At 60.8% G+C, this 18,740-nt stretch overlaps 1 protein-coding gene across 2 annotated transcripts; it reads left to right on the plus strand.

Annotated features, from left to right (window-relative positions):
- The first annotated feature begins 1,584 nt into the window (after nt 1–1,584).
- On the plus strand, nt 1,585–18,740 carry ATXN7L2 (ataxin 7 like 2). 2 transcript variants are annotated; one of them, XM_077839446.1, is made up of 11 exons: nt 1,585–1,739; nt 5,954–6,025; nt 7,343–7,447; nt 9,117–9,297; nt 10,325–10,635; nt 11,738–11,820; nt 12,494–12,738; nt 13,030–13,222; nt 13,571–13,692; nt 16,161–17,007; nt 18,592–18,740. In XM_077839446.1, the coding sequence occupies exons 1-11, from the start codon at nt 1,607–1,609 to the stop codon at nt 18,604–18,606; spliced, it is 2,307 nt and encodes a 768-aa protein (XP_077695572.1). In that variant the 5' UTR covers nt 1,585–1,606; the 3' UTR covers nt 18,607–18,740. The 2 variants fall into 2 exon arrangements, with proteins under 2 accessions (XP_077695572.1, XP_077695573.1); XM_077839447.1 differs by having other exon boundaries at nt 5,957–6,025.

An 18,740-nucleotide genomic window follows, 5' to 3' on the forward strand; every position in this document is an offset into this window, starting at 1 on the left:
AGATAACTTTTGTGCTGTAGAAAGATTGAGGGTGAAACGCCCTCCAGTGCAGGGAGCCCAGGCAGAGCTGGACACAGAATAGGGTGACCAGCTGTCCCGCTTTTATAGGGACAGTCCTGATGTTCCAGGCTTTTCCTCATATAGGCACCTGTTACCCCCCCACCCTTGCCCTGATTTTTCACACTAGCAATCTGGTCACCCTTAAACAGAACCCAGGCGTCCTCGTTCCCAGTACGCCCCCTCCCACCCCTGACAGCAGGAAGAGAACCCAGGTGTCCCGGCTCCCAGTGCCCCCCCACCCCCCGAGGGCAGGGAGAGAACCCAGGCGTCCCAGCTCCCAGTGCCCCACCCCCCCGAGGGCAGGGAGAGAACCCAGGCGTCCCGGCTCCCAGTGCCCCACCCCCCAGAGCAGGGAGAGACCCAGGCATCCCGGCTCCCAGTGCCTCCCCGCCGAGGGCAGGGAGAGAACCCAGGTGTCCCGGCTCCCAGTGCCCCACCCCCCCGAAGGCAGGGAGAGAACTCAGGCGTCCCAGCTCCCAGTGGCCCCCCCCGAGGGCAGGGAGAGAACCCAGGTGTCCCGGCTCCCAGTGCCCCCTGAGGGCAGGGAGAGAACCTAGGTGTCCCGGCTCCCAGTGCCCCCTGAGGGCAGGGAGAGAACCCAGGCCGCCCCCGAAGGCAGGGAGAGAACCCAGGCGTCCCGGCTCCCCTCCCAGTGCCGCCCCCGAAGGCAGGGAGAGAACCCAGGCGTCCCGGCTCCCCTCCCAGTGCCGCCCCCGAAGGCAGGGAGAGAACCCAGGCGTCCCGGCTCCCCTCCCAGTGCCGCCCCCGAAGGCAGGGAGAGAACCCAGGCGTCCCGGCTCCCCTCCCAGTGCCGCCCCCGAAGGCAGGGAGAGAACCCAGGCGTCCCGGCTCCCAGTGCCCCCCCTGAGGGCAGGGAGAGAACCCAGGCGTCCCGGCTCCCAGTGCCCCACCCCCCCAGGGCAGGGAGAGAACCCAGGCGTCCCGGCTCCCAGTGCCCCAACCCCCCAGGGCAGGGAGAGAACCCAGGTGTCCCGGCTCCCAGTGCCCCCCCCGAGGGCAGGGAGACAACCCAGGTGTCCCGGCTCCCAGTGCCGCCCCCCCAACCCTGAGGGCAGGGAGAGAACCCAGGCGTCCCGGCTCCCAGTGCCCCACCCCCCCAGGGCAGAGAGAGAACCCAGGCGTCCCGGTTCCCAGTGCCCCACCCCCCCAGGGCAGAGAGAGAACCCAGGCGTCCCGGTTCCCAGTGCCCCAACCCCCCAGGGCAGGGAGAGAACCCAGGCGTCCCGGCTCCCAGTGCCGCCCCCCACCCGAGGGCAGGGAAAGAACCCAGGCGTCCCGGCTCCTAGTGCCCCCCCCCCGAGGGCAGGGAGAGAACCCAGGCGTCCGGCCCCGCAGCCAGCATCTCCCTACACACCCCCGACCTCCGCCGGGGGAGAAGGGGGCGGCTGCGTGGCGCCCGCCGCGGCGCGCCTGCGCAGAGCCGCCGTGGCGCGGGCGCAGCGGACTACACTTCCCAGGATGCGCGGCGCGCCTGCGCGTGGGCCGCCCCGGGCGGGCGGCGGGGGGCGCGCGCTCCCGCGCGGTGATGGCGGTGCGTGGACGCGCGGCGGCGGCGGCAGCAATGGCCGCTGTGGATCGGCGGCTGCCGAGCCTCGATGACTTCGCGGGGCAGAGCTGGAGCGCCTGGGTGGAGAGGGCGGGGCCGCCCGCCGAGCCAGGTGAGGGGCCGCGCGCGCCGCCGGGGCGGGGCCGGCGGGCGGGGGGCCGGGGCGGGGAGCGGGGCAGCTGCCGCCGCCGTCCGGCTCCTCTCCCCCGCCCGGCCGCCCGCTCGCCCGCCCCGAACAAAGGAGCCGCGGGGTCCTAGCGCCGCCCGCGCCGGCCGCGTCGCCGGGTCCTAGCGCCGCGGGGTCCCCGCATCCCTTCTGAGCACCCCGCAATCCCCGGGCCGCTGGATGCCCTGCGGGTCAGCTGCAGCCCCAACCCCGCGGATCCCCTGCCATCCCGTGGGTGCCCCCCACGCACCCGTGATCCCTGATGCGGGTTCTGAGCACGTGTCGTTTCCTGACCCCACTGGATCCCCTGCGATCTCTGATCCCTTTTGTGAGATCTGTCCTGTGCATGCTGTGACCCCCAGCGCTGCCCGATCCCCTTGGATCCCTTCTGTGCATCCGGGGCGCCCCCTGATCCCTGACCTGGCGGCATCCCCCAGGGTCTCTGCATCTTGATCCACTGAATCCTGCTGTGATCCTTGAGAGCCCTGATCCTTTCTCTGGACCCTGACGGCGTGGATTCCTGATCCCACTGGATGTTCTCTGTGACCCCTGCTTGCCTGACCTTCTCTGTGGCCCCTGAACACAGATTCACCCCGTGAACCAAAAAAAAAACAACAAGGAGTCCGGTGGCACCTTAAAGGCTAACAGATTTATTGGGGCATAAGCTTTCATGGGTAAAAATCCCACTTCTTGAGATGCATGGAGATCCTTCTCACCCATTGCTGCCCAGCAGATCCCACCAAGACACTTGTCCTCAGCTCCCTAGCCACCCTGATCTTCTGCGCTCTGTGAGGCCTGTCTGATTGCCCGGCTGTCCCTTGCACCCATCACTTGTGCCCCCACACCAGCCTTGATTCCTCACAAACCCATGCCCTCAAGGCTCCTTGCTCCTGGTGTCTCCTCTCGCTGCCCTGTAACCCCCTGAACTTTTCACTTGACTCCCTGAATCTGTCCGCCTCCATCTCCATGCCCCCTGATTTTTCCCTGACCCCCCCCACATTGTCCCTGACCTTTGAACCCCCAGCATGGTATGCCCTGAAACTGATCTCTCAACCCCACCCCAGAGTCTCTCATGGTCCTCTGATTTGATTCTCCCTGGATCTTCTCCTCCACTGGATTCCCCACCAGACCTGAACTTGATCATGTTCCCCTTGCACCAGGATCCTGACCTTTGTCCTCCCTGAACATGGTCCCTAAGCCTTACCAAGCCTGATCTCCTCCTGCCACGCCCCAATCCTGCTCCAACCCCTGCTGCCCCCAGCCTGCACCTCTGCACCCTCAACTCCTGCATCCTGCCTCTGTTGCGCTTGCTCCAGCCACTTCACCATCCCTCTGAGCCCTCTTTCATCCCATGCTGCTCTTCACTCCCATGTTGCTCGCGCCCCTCTGCCCTCTTTCCCCAGGGGGATGGAGCTGATAGCTGTCTCTTGAGACTTTTGCCCTTGAAATCCCAGGAGTCGTTCAGAAGCATCATCATTTGAGGGGCGGATAATTTGATTTCTCCAGCACAGTCTGAGGCTGGACTCTGGAAAGGCCCTGGAAGTGGGGGAGCGGAGGACAGTGGAGCTGTCCCTGGTGACGCTTCTTACATTGTGGAGCGGTGTCCCTTCCCCCTCCATTATCTTTCCCTTGCACTAGATGTAGTTAGAGCATCGTGCTTCCTGATCTACTTAGGGCTCCGGCAGAGTTTGCATAATGACTCCTGTGTTTTCAGGGATTTATAGCTGGGCTGTGAAGCAAATTCCCTTTGCAGACAAGTTCACACTGTCGGCTAAGTTCTTTCCCTGTAGATTGAAAATGGTACAGCAATAAGAGCTGGAGAAAGCCTTGTTAGTTCGTATCTCATGTCTCCTCCTGGTAGGGTGTAGGGCAGGACTCTCCCTACAGTGTGTTTGTCAGGGTTTGTCCTGGCTGGTCTGAACTAACTCACACTGTGGCGTTTAATATCCATGCAACTTTTTGCAAGTTGTTGCTTTATAAAAATATGAAGTTTCCCTTCTCGAGGCTGTTCGTTTCTGGGAGCCTGTTGGCATTTTCTCCCTGAGATTGGGCCGTGGATTTGCCCTGGTTGGCTTTAATTTCTAGGATCATTTTCAAATCTACTTTTTAAAAAGCATTGGCTGGGTTTAGTGCCAGAGAGAAATGACAGCGCTGGGAGAAGGGTGGATGCTTTACTGTCTCATTGATGCCTGCATCAAAACGCAGCCCCATCCTGCAAACCGCTGGTTCGTGAGAGTCGGTCCATGTTTTGAGCTCTGTCTGCAGCGAGTGCAGGCTGTGGTGTCCGGCTATCGGATGCAGAGGGAGCATGGCTGAGTGAAGAAAGCAAGGCCCTGGATGTCAGGACTTCTGAACCTGGCTCTGCTGTTGTGTGATCGTGGGCAGATTCGCCTCTTCAGGCCCAGTTTCCCATGGGGCTTGTTGAGGTTTCATTGTGCGGGGATGCCTGGGTGAAACTTGTTAGAGAAGGGTGCAGTGTGGGGGAGAGGATTGTGAATCTTGTTGTTGTGTGTAGTACGGTAGCATTGTCAGGACCCTGTGTGCTGAGGGCTGCCTGGACATACACTAAGAGGCAGTTCTTGCCCTGAAGCACGTACAGTCGACCTAGCCCAGCTAGACAAAGGGTGGGCGAATGGAAGAACCGTCTGCCCCATCTCATGGGGGGAACTGAGGCATGGAGAGATTAAGTGACTCGCTCAGAATCACACAGGGAGCCTTTGGGGAGCAGGGGAGTAACCCAGATCTCCTGAGTCTCAGTCTGGTGCTTTAGCCACACGACCACCAGTTTTGGAGCTGCAATAACCAGGTGCATCAACTCCAACCTGTGCGACCGCAGTGGATTCTCTTTCTGTCCCTAAAGCCCCAGCTCTCTTCCCCGCTAGACATTCCCAGCCAGCCCTGCTTGCATTCAGACAGCACCATGGGGCTGATTCGAAGGGATACTTGGAATCCTGGAGCTGGTGTGTTTGCACCTTGCACCCCATTGTGTTTGCAGGGTGCTGCTCAATCGGCTGGTCTGTGGCACAACCCCAAGGTGTTCATGGGAACCGGAATGGGAGGAGGGAGTGGTGGGACGCTACTCATGCCCACATGTCCCCCTCTCTCTGATCCCTCTGATCCTCTTCACCTTTCTTCCCAGCTGCTGGCCCCCATCCATTTACCTTTCCTTTGTGGCTGCTGTCGCATTCCCCCGTCCCTCGGTGCACAGGGGTAGAACTGGGAGTGATACCAAGGGTCAGAGTGGGTTCTCCATCACTCGCAATTTATAAATCAAGAGGGGATGGCTCTCTCAGAGCTCTGCTGTAGGGATGGTTTTGGGGCAGGTCTCTGGGGGTCAGGCTGGACGGTCACATGCTCCCTTCTGGCATTGGAATCTATGAGCTCAAGGAAAGGAAAATGTCCCAACATGTGGAATCTGCTGGATCTCCCGCACCCTCTGAAGATCCACTTGGCTGGGGGAATCATGTCCCAGGTGTGGTGAGGGCAGTCCCAGAGCTCGGGTCTCTTCAAGCAGGTCTGGGCTAAGCCCTGGAAGTGACTCTGATCTCCAGCCGCCCTGGCTGAGCACATTGGCTGCCGAGATGGTCAGTGGGGAAAGAGCGAGCCCTTCGGAAATGGGCTATACCAACCTGGAAAAAGACGGAATAAGAGTGTCCCCAAAGGGAGCTCTTCCAGAATAGTACTGCCCTTGGAATTCACGTTAATCTGACATAACTTCCCCATGCAGACAATCCTTGAGTCCTGCAGGATCCGCTAGGGCGAGCAGAGAGTTTGTCATGCTTTGCAGGAAAAGGAGCTGTGCTAAAGGCCCTTCATAGAACCAGATAAAGACTCTTCTCTGCCCTGGGGCCGCACCCTGGTTCCACCCCCACCTGTCGTGTGGCAAACAGCCCATTGATGGTGCTGTTTGCATCTTCTGCTTGATTCAGGGAGGCCAAGCGGGAGAGTCCCTGGGACCAAGGCCCTGCACCTTGTTAATTGGCTGATTCTTAGGGCTCCTCAGTCTGTTGGTAGCTTGGCGACCTGCCATCCTCCCACTTTGCAAGCAATTAACCCCCCTGTCAGCCTGTAGGGAGCAGGCTCTCTTGGCTTCTGGGTTAGGGGGCTCTGGGGTTCGGGGAAAGGTCCTGACTGTTACTGATGGGGCTGATTGTCTCTAGCAGGGTCTGAGGTGGAGGAGAGCAGCAAGAACGGCAGCAAGAAAGTGGATGCGATGACACTCATTAAGGAAGGTAAGAGCTTGTCCGGCTCCTTCCAGCTCAGGGAGCTGCCCAATTCTGTAGTGAGCATGATCTGTTCCTTTGGTGTGAGGGGAAGGTGCCCAGCTCCAGCCAAGGCTCTTGTTATCTGTGAGTGCCAGGGGTGGGGGGTGGTTAGCACAGGAGCTATTGTGAATTTGGCATCAGCAGATAACTTTGTGGCCCTGCTCATGGGTTGAGGCTCTCAGCATCACTTCCCTTGGCCTGGGCCGTTCAGACCTGTCTGGCCCTCTTGGAGGAGAGAACAGCTAAATAGTCCTGGTCCTCGTCGCGGCAGCTCCTCTTGGCTGTGCAAACCACGTCCCCTTTGGGTGGAGCTGATCAGGGAGAAATGGGCTTCAGTGCACAGAGCAAACGCGGGGCAGACTTCAGCCCAGGCTGCGCCTCTGGCCTCGCTCGCTGTGGAGCTCTGCAGAGCTGGCCTGGAGCCCAAGCACAGAACATGGCTGTTGGGGGCTGTGCTCGTCTGGGATCCCCACATCCCTTGCAAGGTTGGTGTAGCTCCAGTACTCCTGGCCTGACTGATCCCCAGCTTCACCTGGCAGCCCAGGGCCTCGATCTTGCTTGCTGCGAGGGAGGCTCCCGCAGATATTGAAAGCTGGCCCAGTGCTCTGTAATCCCCCCTAGCATCACACCAGGCAGCCCTGTGATCCGAGTGGATGAGCCCCAGAAACCCAGCATAGCCCTAAGTCAGTCGCTTTGGCCCAGTCGCTCTCAGGGTGGGGCAGTGTGGGGGCCACAGGATGTCCCCCAGTTTAAGGCTTGAGATGCAGAGGTTTTGGAGCCCCTGGCGAGGCCCTTCTCTCTGGATCGTCTGTGCAGCGCACCCATAAACCGGACGCCAAGGTGCCCTTAGCCCCAGCATCCGCACAGGTGGCAGCTGCCCCTCCTCTGTGCTAGCCTTGCCCTGAGGGGCCTTCTCCAGGACTGAGTGGGGAGGTCAGGCTCCATGACCCATTTGACCTTTGGCCTCTGCTGAAACTGCCCGGAGGGGGCCCCACTCGTGGTGGCAGCAGCTGCTTTGTGTCCAGTGAGATCTGAGACCCGCCACGCTCATTGCACACAGGCCGTGAACAGCCATTGACTGGCAGCAGCGCTGAGCTGGGCTGGGTTTGAGCTGGAGCCCCTGTAGTCTCCCTTTGGGGAGGGGGGAAGTGACTGTCCATTTGCATTGGGTACAAAGTTGGGTTTCCTTAGGCGTGTCTTTTGGCCTGGCCAGCCACAGCCCCACAAGGCCGCAGGGGGCCCTTCGTGGCCTCTCCCTTACCGCTCTATCTCTTGCCCTGGCAGACATGTCTATCTTTGGGCACTGCCCCGCCCACGACGAGTTCTACCTGGTGGTGTGTAACCACTGTAGCCAAGTGGTCAAGCCTCAAGCCTTTCAGAAGCACTGCGGTAAGCCGATTGAATGTCCGGGGTGAGGTCAGCAGCCGGGCCCCTTCCGCGCCAGCCGGCAATGGGGACCTGGTTCTATTCTTCTCCCCCGCGTTCTCTGGGCCCTCAGGTGCCGACCCAAAGCGGCTCTGGAATGACAGTTCGGCTGGTGTCGTGGCCACAGCCGCTGTGTTCCTGATTGAGCCGGGGTTGCGTGGGTCTGGAGGGAAGACTCTGCCTCCTCCGTCTGCCGTGAGAAGAGAAATGCCGCAGAGGCAGCGGCGTGGGGCTGTGCAGGAAGCCGCAGACCACTGAGGCCACCCATCGGCCGCACTTGGTCTTGTTTTGCGACACGTATGTACCCTTCGCCCTGGCCCCGCAGCCCTAATGCGGCCTGGTGTGGAGGGGCAGCCCCGGGGGGCGAAGGTCTAGGAGAGGAGTCCCCCGCACTCACCGTGCAGCCGCGGCTCCTGCCCTGTGGGGCTGGGCCTGGCTCCCTGCTCTGGGCATCGTGACTGGGTGTAGGGGGTCGCAACATCACTCAGGTTTGGCCCGGCAACCCCACCACCTTCGAATGAGTGGCATTGCGAACCTGCGCATGCCTGTGAGAGAGGGGCAGCTGGGCCAAACCTGAGTGACACTGTGACCCCCGTGCCAGGCTGCAATGCCTGTGGCAAGCCAGGCCTGGCCCCATGGGACCAGGAGCTGCCACTATGGGGAGAGTGTGGGGAGGGCTTGCTCTCTGGGCTGGGAGAATTGTATGTTTGCCTAGGCCTTGGCAACCCACTTAGATCCTTCCCATGACTCTCCGTTCGGTCAGGACCCGCCATTTGGGAAAAGCTCTTTCAGGGGACCTTCAAAAAGCATCCGTGAGTAATTAGCTGGCAACTTGTTTCCCAACCCAGCTGTCGTCCTCTTTACTCTCGCGACCGACACAATCCCACCGGCTCCTTCGCAGCAGGAGCTGCCTGCTGCTGGGAGGCCCCCGGCAATCAGCGGCAGGGTGGGAGAGCGGAGGAGCTACCTCTGGCATCCTGGAAAGGACACGGGGGAGAAGAGCAGCACAGGGAGCCATGTTCCTGGGGTGGGCAGAGCAAGGGGTGCTTGGCTGCTCTGCCTAGTCTGGTTCTGGTGCTGAGCATGGTTCTCTGGGGGCCCGCAGGAAGGTGGAGTGGAGCAGCGTTGAAGGGTCTGATAGCTGTCAGCACGTGTTGGACCTGCTAGGGTCTGTTGCGCTGGCTTCCAAACACATGGTTTTGCATGCAGAGGTGACGTACAGGGCAGTTCAGGCTGGTAGAGTGAGGGGACTGCATGTTGGGCTGAGCACAGGTCCGGGAGCCAGGACTCCTGGGTTCTTAGCCAGTACTGCTGCTAAATGCAGACAAGCAGACTGGAGATGGGAAAAGTGGCGGTGCCCAGGCTCCACCCCAGGCCAGCTTCATGGTTCTGTTAAAATGATCAGCAGTGAGATGACTGTTGCTGTTTCAGTTGTCGTCATTAGCCTTCAGAGTGAACAACACGCTGAGATGAATGAGGCCTTTCCTATGGGGCCGGTTTGGCTTCAGACTCAGGCAGCCTTTGCAGCCCCACTCCCCCGGGGTGTTGGAGGGCAATGAGGGCTGCCCCGCTCCTCTGATGGGCAGGGCCTCATGTGAGCGCGTCACTGACAGAGCCTCCACCTCCCCCGCAGAAAGACGGCACGGACCTCTCAGCAAGCTCCATGCCCAGAAGTGCCAGGCGGTCAATGGGCAGCCCCCTGCCTGCGGGGGCCACAGCAGCGCCAAGGCCTCGCGGGAGAAGTCGCAGAGCTCCCGCAGCCGGGCCCAGCACCTGCCCGAGAGGCCGGACAAGGCGCAGAAAGATAACCTCTGGTGAGTGGGACAGGGGAAGGGGGAGCCTGCTCTCACGTAGGGAGCGGGGTGGGCTCAACACAGAGGGGTTGAGGGGAGCCTGGCTCCACTTTCATGTGGGTGTGGGGGACCCTGTGCTCCTCTGATGTGAGAAGGATTGGGGGGCAGCCCCACTCTGGGGAGAGTGCACCTCCTCTCCTGTGTGGGGAGGAGGAAGGGGGACAATGGAGAGAGACATGGGGGGAGGGGCAATAGGTGAAGCCACACCTGGCTCATACCTGGGGGAATGGGGGAGCCCCACTCAGATATGGGTGGAGGAGGTCATGGGGAGCCCCACTGCACTCTGACATGGGAGGAGGGGCTGCAGGGAAACCCCAGCTGGCTCTGACGTGGGGAGGGGGATGAAGGGAGACCGTGGAGGGAACCTGACCTCCCCGATGTGCTGGGAAAGGGGGGGCCCCACCCCACTTTGTGGGGCTCGGGAGATGCGCTGTTCCGGCTGTGTGGCAGGGTCTCGATGGAGACTGCGCCTTTGCCCCCGGCTGCCTGGGCCTCAGTGGACAGGTGTTTCCAGAGCAGGGTGTCGTCTCCATCCGCATGTGCCAGGGCTCGCTCACCCGCACAGCGCTCAGGAGGGATGGCTTTTCCAGCCCGATGGTCCCCTCCGAGGACAGGCATGAGGGAACGAGGGACCTGCACTATCTCAGCCAGCCTCGGCCCTGCCAGTGCCTGCCACCTCCCGTTTAGCCCAGCCACCGTGGCTGGTCGGACTGGTGTCTGTGTGCGACGCAGGGGTAGCCCAAGGTATGTGGCAGGCCGGAGCACACGTGACCGCAAGGCTGGTGGGCAGCAGGCCCAGTCCAGGGACTCAGAAGGGGAGCCCAGAGTCCAGGTTTCACAAGCCCAAAGCACCTGCCCCAGGATGTGGCTTGGGGGCTGGGACCTGGCCCAGACAGGCCTCAGTCACCCTCTGCTGCTGGGGAGGTTTGCAGCTGCCGCTAGTGCATTCCCTGGCTGAGCTCTCGGAGCCTGTCCCTTCTCCTTCCAGTTTGTTCATGCCAGTGGTGAACCTGGAGAAGATTTCCAGCCTTCCCAAACCGGATGGACATGGCATCAAGGTGCCCCCGAAGGCTGCTGCTGCTTCTGCCCCCGGGCAGCCGCCCGCCAGCTCCAAAGAGCCCATGGGGAAGCTGTCCCTGACATTGTCGCCCAAAGAGCCGCTTGTGCCAGCCAAGGCAGGAGTCGACTCCGTTGTGCCCGCTGATGGCCTGGACAGGAAACCAGAGAGCACCTCTGCCTCGGGGGAGAAGGAGCCGGGCACCACCAAACCGCCTCCCAAATCCCACAAGAAGATGGCGCGTGAGTCCTGCTATTCCTCCTTTGCTGCCCAGTGGGGGTGATGCTGAATCAGGCCAAGGTGACAGCTCGACAGGGCATTTGGGTGGTGGCGACTCAGCAGCCCTGTGCGATGACGCAGCTGCGTGGCTCAGCACTGGTTGCCAGCCATGATCGCTTAGCGGCTCAATTCAGCCTCTCTCCTTGGGCGAGTGGGCCGGCCTCCTCTCTGTCCCATGGTGGGAGCAGGGATCCTGGCATTTCCTTTTCTCTCCTGCCACACATGCACCTTCCCAGCCCAAGGAGTGCTCCCCTGATTGGAGCCCAAAAGAGTGAGAAGGCCACTAACCAGATCCTGGGACTCATCTGGTGCCTGTATAGACCTAAAGAGCTGCACACAGCTAGGGGGCTGTCCTCTGGGTACCGTGAGAGAGAGCCTTGGGCCAGTGCCTCAAACCTAGAACTGGGAGTCAGGCCAGCTGTGACCTAGTACCCTGCCTCTGACCCACTGGGCGGACTTGGGCAAGTCACTTAAATGCTCAGTGCCTTGGTTTCCCCGTCTGGCCAGTGAGAATAACCCTGGAGATTGTGAGGCCGAAGGAGCTGTTTGCAGTGTTCAGAGATCCTTGCATGGAAGGGGTTGCATATCTTTGCACCTCCTGCACTGGCCCAATGCTGCTTTTGTCTGGGTTCGGGATGTTTCAATCCACCCCGGCAAGCCCATGGAAACCTTTCCATTTCTGCTCTGGTTAGTAAGCCCACATCCCCACCTTGCTTTATAATAACAGACCCTAAGTACTGGGCCTCATTTCTTGGGGGTAAGGTTTTATATAGCACCTACTGCAATTGTTCCTGAGCTCCGCCCAACCTCAAAGAGCATGAAAGCTGGTGATGACAGTGTTCCTTTAAAACAGAGGCAAGAAGCAAGATTTTCCTTTTCGAAATGGCGAGAACCTCCCAGCACAAAGCCTGTTCCAACAGTCAACCAAAGCTCCAGGCCAAACGCAGGGATCTTAGGAAGTTTGGTGAAGACGCTAAAGAGCAGGGCAAGCCCAGGGGATCCAGCCAGGCCCTGTCACCACTGCTCTCCCCTCATGCATCTCAGCTCTGTCTTTCTGCCCTGCAGGGAAGGAGTGTGATTTGAACAGGCAGTGTGGAGTTGTGAATCCTGACACCAAAAAGATCTGCACCCGGCTGCTGACCTGCAAGGTACTGTCGTGTGAGATTGTTTCCTGGTAGAACAGTAGGAGGCGGGGTGAGTTCCTGTCCCCCTACATCCCAGCTGGAGGTTGAAGGGCTCTGCAAGAGGCCCCAGGCTGACGAGCCCCCTGGGGAAGAGAAGCGTTTGGTTGCATGGCTATAAAGTGCCACCTTGTGAAGGTCTAATCCAGTGGTTCTCAACCTGTTTACCGTTGTGGGTTGCACATGCCGCTCTTTGTGTTATGTGGGCCACATCCACACAATACATACAATAGACAATACACGCATCCACGCAGTACTAGGTGTGTGGCCCAGAGGACATGGGCCGCAGCTGTGCACTGACTGGGCTTCAAGCAGCCGCAGGCCACAGATTGAGAGCCACTGCTCTAGCCTGTTGGAGGAGAGGGGGTGAGAGATTAGTGCTGACCGGCTCCAGGAGGCCCCCACGGACTGGAGACGCTGCTTCATCTCATGGCTCAGCAGCATGCAGGCAGACAGGGAAATGCGGAGCCTCAGGCCTCTCCCCCCGGGAAGCCCAGGAGAATCTCCACGAGCTGAATTAGTAAGAGGGTCTGCAGCTCCTGTGAGCCTCTAGGCGGCAGAGGGGGGGCCCCCCGGGGGTCTGATAGCGCCCTGTGGTGAGCCCAGGCTGCGACGCTCTCCCCTCCTGCCCTCACCACAGATTCACTCCGTGCACCAGCGCCGCGAAGTGCAGGGCCGGGCGAAGGACTTTGACGTCTTGGTGGCGGAGCTGAAGGCCAGTTCCAGGAAGGGGGAATCCCCCAAGGAGAAGAGCCCGGTGAGGAAGGAAGTGCTTCCTGACCGACTCTCCCAGGAAGCCTCCTCCGGAGCGCAGACCTCGTTGGTTCTACCCAGCGCTTCCCCTTGCCGAGCAAAGCAGCCCCACTCCCTCTGTGCACTTCCCAGGTAACACAGCAGCAGGGAACCTCGGGTTTGCCTCCAGCTACCACCTGTGTGTGTCAGTCCAGGCAGGCTCCCCCGCCCTGGCGTAGGAGGGGGTGCTGTGCAGGCACCTCTCCGGGGCTGGCTTCTCCCACCTTCCCCGTGCAGAGATCCCAGCAGAACCAGGCCCCAGTGGGGACCGTCTGCCTTTTCCAGCAGTGCCGTTGACACACAGATCCCCCCTGGCCTAGCCCCATCCCTCTGCAGGCCCCCAGAGACGGCAGCTCTCACTCCTCCGCCTCTCGTTGGGTTCAGGTCCAGGGTTTCCTCAGAGAGCGACCCGGAGGAGCCGTCCACAACCTGTGGCGACAGAGAGCCCGGGCTCTACCCCTTCCCCATGCCCAAGGGCAGTAGCCGGGGATCCAGCGAGGAGAGCGAGGAGGACGTGGCGGAGGAATCCCACAGGCTGGACTGTCATTATGCAACACGGCCACCACGGCCTCAGGCGGTGAGTGCTTGGCGTGAGGTGAGGTGGGTCTCTGCCCCTCTCTGGGCGGAGACCAGTGCCCCCTGGTGGCACTGGGGACAATGACCTGTTCAGTGATTCTCAGGCCTGTTTGTCAGCATCCTGCTCCCACGGAGCTGCTTGGATCTCAGAATCCAGCTGGCACCCATGCGGAGTTGCCACATTTGGGGCTGGAAAGGAGATAGGAGGTTGGGGATGCAGCCAACAGTCCGTCCTCTCTGCCATGCTGTGGGCTGGGCTCCTGACCCATGGCAGGGTGCCGCTATGTGGTTTACAGGGGTCTCGGCCTCCCTGATGGCTCTCTCCCCCTCCTCTCTTAATTCCAACCAGTTCTGCACCTTTGGAAGCCGCTTGGTCAGCCCCGGGTGTTACGTGTTCAACCGACGGCTGGACCGGTTCTGCTCGGCCCTCAGCTCCATGCTGGAGAGACACCTCAGCTCACACATGTGGAAGTGAGTGTCCCGCTGGGGGAGGCAGCGCCTGGGCCAGAGTGGGGCGGGTGTGTCCCGCTGTGGGGTGGGGCGCCTGGAAGTGTGGGAGGAAATTGTTCCCGGCTCACATGTTGAGATAAGAGACTGGCCAAGTGGCACGTGCCCCTGCTGAGCTCCTGGGAGGGTTGCGTTTCCCTGTGGTGGGGACAGCCCAGGGCTGGGCTGGACAGTTGGCAGTTCCCAGTCCAGCCACTCCCCTCCCCAGTCGGCTTCCAGAGGGTGGGTGAGCATCAGCACCTCTGCCCCCCAGCCTTGGCCTAGCGCCTTGGTTGCATTGGGTGCAATTGGCCTTCAGTCTGTTGGGAAGCCCACGCAGACACGTGTGGGCAGAGAAAACGCATGGTAAGATCTCCAGCCATTCATGGGGGAAGCTCACCCTATGTGCATGCGGGGTGTCGTGACCCCATTATTGTAACCCAGGCCAGGGGAGCTGTGGCAGGCTGCGAGGAAGTCCTGGGGGACTCAAGGAAGCGCTGAGGAGGCAGTTTTCAGGAAGGGAGGTCAGCTGATGTGTCAATCACTTTTGTTCCTTTCAGCTTTGCTAAATTTAGAGGGTGGCTTCTATTTCAGTCTGTACGGTAATGCCTGCCCCAGCCCCCCTTCCCTATTGCCCGCAGTGGGAGCGGCAGATGGGGTCCCTCCATGCCCTTCAGGGCATCCAGGGCAGCAAGAGAGGATGGCTATTGTGAGCAGAACCCCAAATAGAGCGGTAGCCCATTAAGAGGTTACAGCAGGCACTGGGGAGCCAGGACACCTGCGTTCTATTTGCAGCTCAGTCACTGATTTACTGAGTGACCTGAGCCAGCCCCAGTGCCTCAGTTTCCCCATCTATATAACAGGGGTGACATCCCCAGTCTGTCGGGGGGGCTGAGGCTGGGCTAGCGTTCGGAATGTGCTCTGAGATCTCAGCAGCAGAGAGTATTAAGTGCAGGGTCCTTATAAAGTGCTTTGTCAGGAACGTAAATAATTCCTATTAACCTTTATCAGGCTGGTTAACACCTCCCTGGCCTGTTCCTACCCCACACCCCCAAATCCCCACCACCTGCAGTGACTCTCAGTCCCAGCTTCCCCCAGCAGGTGGGGCTGCAGCAAGGGCTTGAAGCACAGCCCTGATAGACAGGCGCCTGGGAGAGACAGCCGGGGATCAGAGGGGGAGGAAACAGCGAGGCTGGGGGTCAGAGTAGGGAGGAGATGGTTGGGGACGAGAGGAGGAAGCATTTTGGGATTGGAAGGGCAAGGGGGCCAGTGGAGAGGTGGGACATGGCCTGGGATCAGATGGGGGAGGCGACAGCCTGGGGTTGGATGGGGGAAGGGCAGGTGGGTGGGGAGTGGGGGAGGCAGCCTGGGATCTGATGGGTGAGGGGGCTGGCAGGGGTTGGAGACAGCCTGGGATTGGATAGGAGAAGGGCAGGTGGATGGAGCGTGGGGGGAGAATGTCTGGGACTGGGTGGGGGAGAGGCCAGAGATTGGATAGGGGCAGGGCAGGTGGATGGAGCGTGGGGGGAGAATGTCTGGGACTGGGTGTGGGAGAGGCAAGAGATTGGATAGGGGCAGGGCAGGTGGATGGAGCGTGGGGGGAGAATGTCTGGGACTGGGTGGGGGAGAGGCCAGAGATTGGATAGGGGAGGGCAGATGGGTGGGATGTGGGGGGAGAATGTCTGGGACTGGGTGAGGGAGAGGCCAGAGATTGGATAGGGGCAGGGCAGGTGGGTGGGATGTGGGGGGAGAATGTCTGGGACTGGGTGTGGGAGAGGCCAGAGATTGGATAGGGGCAGGGCAGGTGGGTGGGGAGTACTGGGAGACAGCCTGGGATCGGATGTGGGAGGGGGCTGGCAGGCGCTGGAGATCAGATCGGGGAAGGGCAGGGAGTGGGGATGCAGGGACATGGCCCGCGATGAGATGAGGGAAGGTGGGTGAGATGCGGGGGACACAGCCTGGAACAGATGAGGGAGAGGTTGGGGGAGGAGATTAGGGGACATGGCCTGGGAACAGATGGGGGAGAGGTGGAGGGCGGAAAATGGGGGGACACGACCTGGGATCAGATGGGGGAAGGACAGGTGGAAGGGGATGGGATGGGGAGAACCCGGGATCAGATGGGGGAAAGGTGTGGGGTGGGGATGCAGGGGCATGGCCCAGGATGAGATGGGGGAAGGGTAGGTGGGTGAGATGCGGGGGACACAGCCTGAGATCAGATGTGGGAGAGGTCAGGGGAGGGGATGAGGGAACATGGCCTTGGAACAGACGGGGGAAGAGTAGGTGGATGAGATGGGGGAACACAGCCTGGGATCAGATTGGGGAGAGGTCGGGGGAGTGGATGAGGGACACAGCCTGGGATCAGATGGGGTGAGAGTTGTGCGGTGTTGTTTAAATAAGCTGCCGCCCCTCCCCCAACTTTTCTGATTCTGCTTCTGCTTCATTGGCCTCACCAGGAAGATCCCTCCAGCCGCCGACCCCCAGCTGCACCCAGCCCCGTCGCCCGCCGGCCCGGGCTCCTCCACATCCGGCACTTCCCAGACCAGCAGCTCCTCACTGGCGTGCAGCCTTCCCCACGGCGCCCCCGGGAGGACCTCCTTGTCCTGCACAGCGACGGCCGCCAGGGAGAACCGCGGCCACCCCAGCCTGAGCTACACGGTGGGATCGCCCCCTGCCGCGGCCGCCTGCAGCCAGTCGGACTGCACGGGCGGGAGCCAGTCCATCACCTCCCCACTCCCGGCCAACACCCCCTCGCCATCCTTCAGCAAGTTGCCTTCTACCAAGGCCAGCAAGTCCTCCAAAGCCAAGGAGCCGACGGGCAGCGCGGAGCCAGAGGCCTCGGCCCGAAAGCGCAAGCAGCCTCTGGGTGCTGCTACCGGCCCCCCGTACAAACGGACCTGCCTCCTGGACCCGGGCAAGGGCAAGGTGGCCGGCTGCCAGGTCCCCCACCCGCCTGCAAAGACCAAACCCTCCCTGGGCTCCCCCTCCGCCGCCTCCCTCAACGGCGCCATCTCACCGGGCTCCAGAGTCAAGCGGGCCAGCCACCTGGACTGCAGGGCTCCCGGCCACCCTCAAGTCAAAGCCTCCCAGCTGGAGAACCGGGGCTCCCCCCTGAACGGGCCGAAAGCGCTACAGGCAAACTGCCTCTCGGAGGAGGAGGCCAAGAAGCGCAAGAACACTGCCACCTACTGCAGGCCGGTGAAGGCCAAGCACCCGGCCGCCACCTCCGACTCGGGCTGCGCTGTGCGGAGGAAGAAGGCTGTTGCCTCGCTGGGCTTCGAGGAGAAGCGGAACGCACTGAAGGTACATGTCTCCCCCCCATTCCCCCGCCGCTGTGCACCCCCACTGCAGGCTGATCCTCCTGCCCTGTCCACCTGGGTCTCCCCCTGCTGCTCTGTCGTCCACCCCACAGCACTTCTTTTCCCACAGTCCCCCTCCCCGTCCTCTTTGGCTGCGTCCTGGGACCCGCGGAGCCTTCCCAGATGGACCTCATGGTTCATGGGGCCCCTCTGAGCTCTGGGGGACTGGACCAGGCTGCAGGGGTCTGAGCAGAGCAGCCCCAGGGAGTGGCTGCCACAGGATGGGAGCCTCTGCTCTGGGGCAGTGCCTGGCAAGCAGGCTCCTTGAAGCCCAGCTGGCTGGCAACTCATCCCTTGGCCACTAGACAGTGCAGATCCCCAGCATGAGACGGGTTAATAGGACTGTGGTTATGTGCAAAGTGGTCTGTATTCCAAGCACTCTTCGGAGATGTCACGTCCCCGGCGGGTGGCACTGTTGGGAGTTGGCTGGGGGTGCCCGCAGTGCTCCCTCCCAGCAGGGGCTTAGGCTAAGGACAGCCAGGAGGACATGCTTTTCCCAGTAGGAGGTGCTGTGGGACTGAGGCAAGGGCCTTGCCTTGTGGGAGCTCACAGCACTGCAGGGAATGGTCCTGGGCTGGGGCTGGCTGTTGGGAAGGACTGTGGCCTCTCCTAACAGGAGGCATGCAGGTCACGGCTGGTATGCGTTGGGTACACGATCGGTACCCCCAGGTCTGTGGGACTGTGGGGTGAGAACAGGGCTGATCAGCTGCTGAACTCTGCCAAGAAACAGTTCCTGTTCCCACCTCTGCCCCAGACTCGTTGCATGAATTGCTTCCTCTCTCTGGGCCTCAGTTTCCCCATCTGTAAAATGGGGAGAATGGTCTTAAACCTGCTTCTCAGGGGCTGTGAGCTATGATGTGCTGTTCTGCTCTGAAAGGTGAAAAACATCCCCTCTGTTCTCAGCCGACTTGCTTTCTGGCTGTGTCCGTCACAGCTGCTGGCTTCTTGGTGTTATTACGTTTCTACTGCTTGTGACTCCCGTTAGCCCTGCAGGGCAGAGTCTATTCCTGTTAGCCCTGTGGGGCCGGCCTGGCCACCGGAAAGAGTCTATTCCTTTTTGTGCATCAATAGAATCAGCCAGTGACCTCTGTGGAAACCCACTGGGGTTAACTTGGCCTGTCGAACCTTTATTGCTGATGATGTACAACAAAGACAGAGCCCAGCTGGATTCTCAGGTCTCCCGGGGAAGTTTGTGGGGGAGGGAATCACCTTTTTGCGGGAGGGGGGCACATTCGCTGGGAAGTCGCAGATCTTAACAAGGGCCACGCGATGCCATTTCCAGCAGCACAGGGCATGCTGCACTTCTCAGAAGGGCTCTGGCACTGAGAGCTCTTATTCAGCTATTCAGATGCAAACACAAGGGTGTGCTTTTATTATAAGTAGACGCCAATTAGACACAGCCCTTGGGCTTCTGACAAGTCGCCCTCGTCCCTGAGCCCCTGCGGCAGAGAAACACTGGCCCTCTGCGCTCGTGTGTTCTGCTCCTTTGTTCCTCTGTGCTGACCCCTGTCCTCTTGTCTCCTTGCAGTCGAAAGCGCATTAACAAGCAAGTGCCTGTGCAGTGCAGACGGAGCCATTGGTCCTGAGGACTGGGCGGCCCTGGGTCGGATTCAGAGGCCACTGCTTTTTATAACTTTATATTATTTTTTTTAAAAGAAAAAAAACTCTATAAAAATA

Source organism: Eretmochelys imbricata, chromosome 21, assembly GCF_965152235.1.
Source record: "Eretmochelys imbricata isolate rEreImb1 chromosome 21, rEreImb1.hap1, whole genome shotgun sequence".
NCBI lineage: Eukaryota > Metazoa > Chordata > Testudines > Cheloniidae > Eretmochelys > Eretmochelys imbricata.

Coding starts and splice junctions, on each gene's coding strand:
- ATXN7L2 (XM_077839446.1), top strand. CDS start 1,607: ATGGCGGTGCGTGGACGCGCGGCGGCGGCGGCAGCAATGGCCGCTGTG. Junction 10,636..11,737: donor ATCCCACAAGAAGATGGCGC/GTGAGTCCTGCT, acceptor TCTGCCCTGCAG/GGAAGGAGTGTGATTTGAAC. Junction 12,739..13,029: donor TCCCTCTGTGCACTTCCCAG/GTAACACAGCAG, acceptor CGTTGGGTTCAG/GTCCAGGGTTTCCTCAGAGA.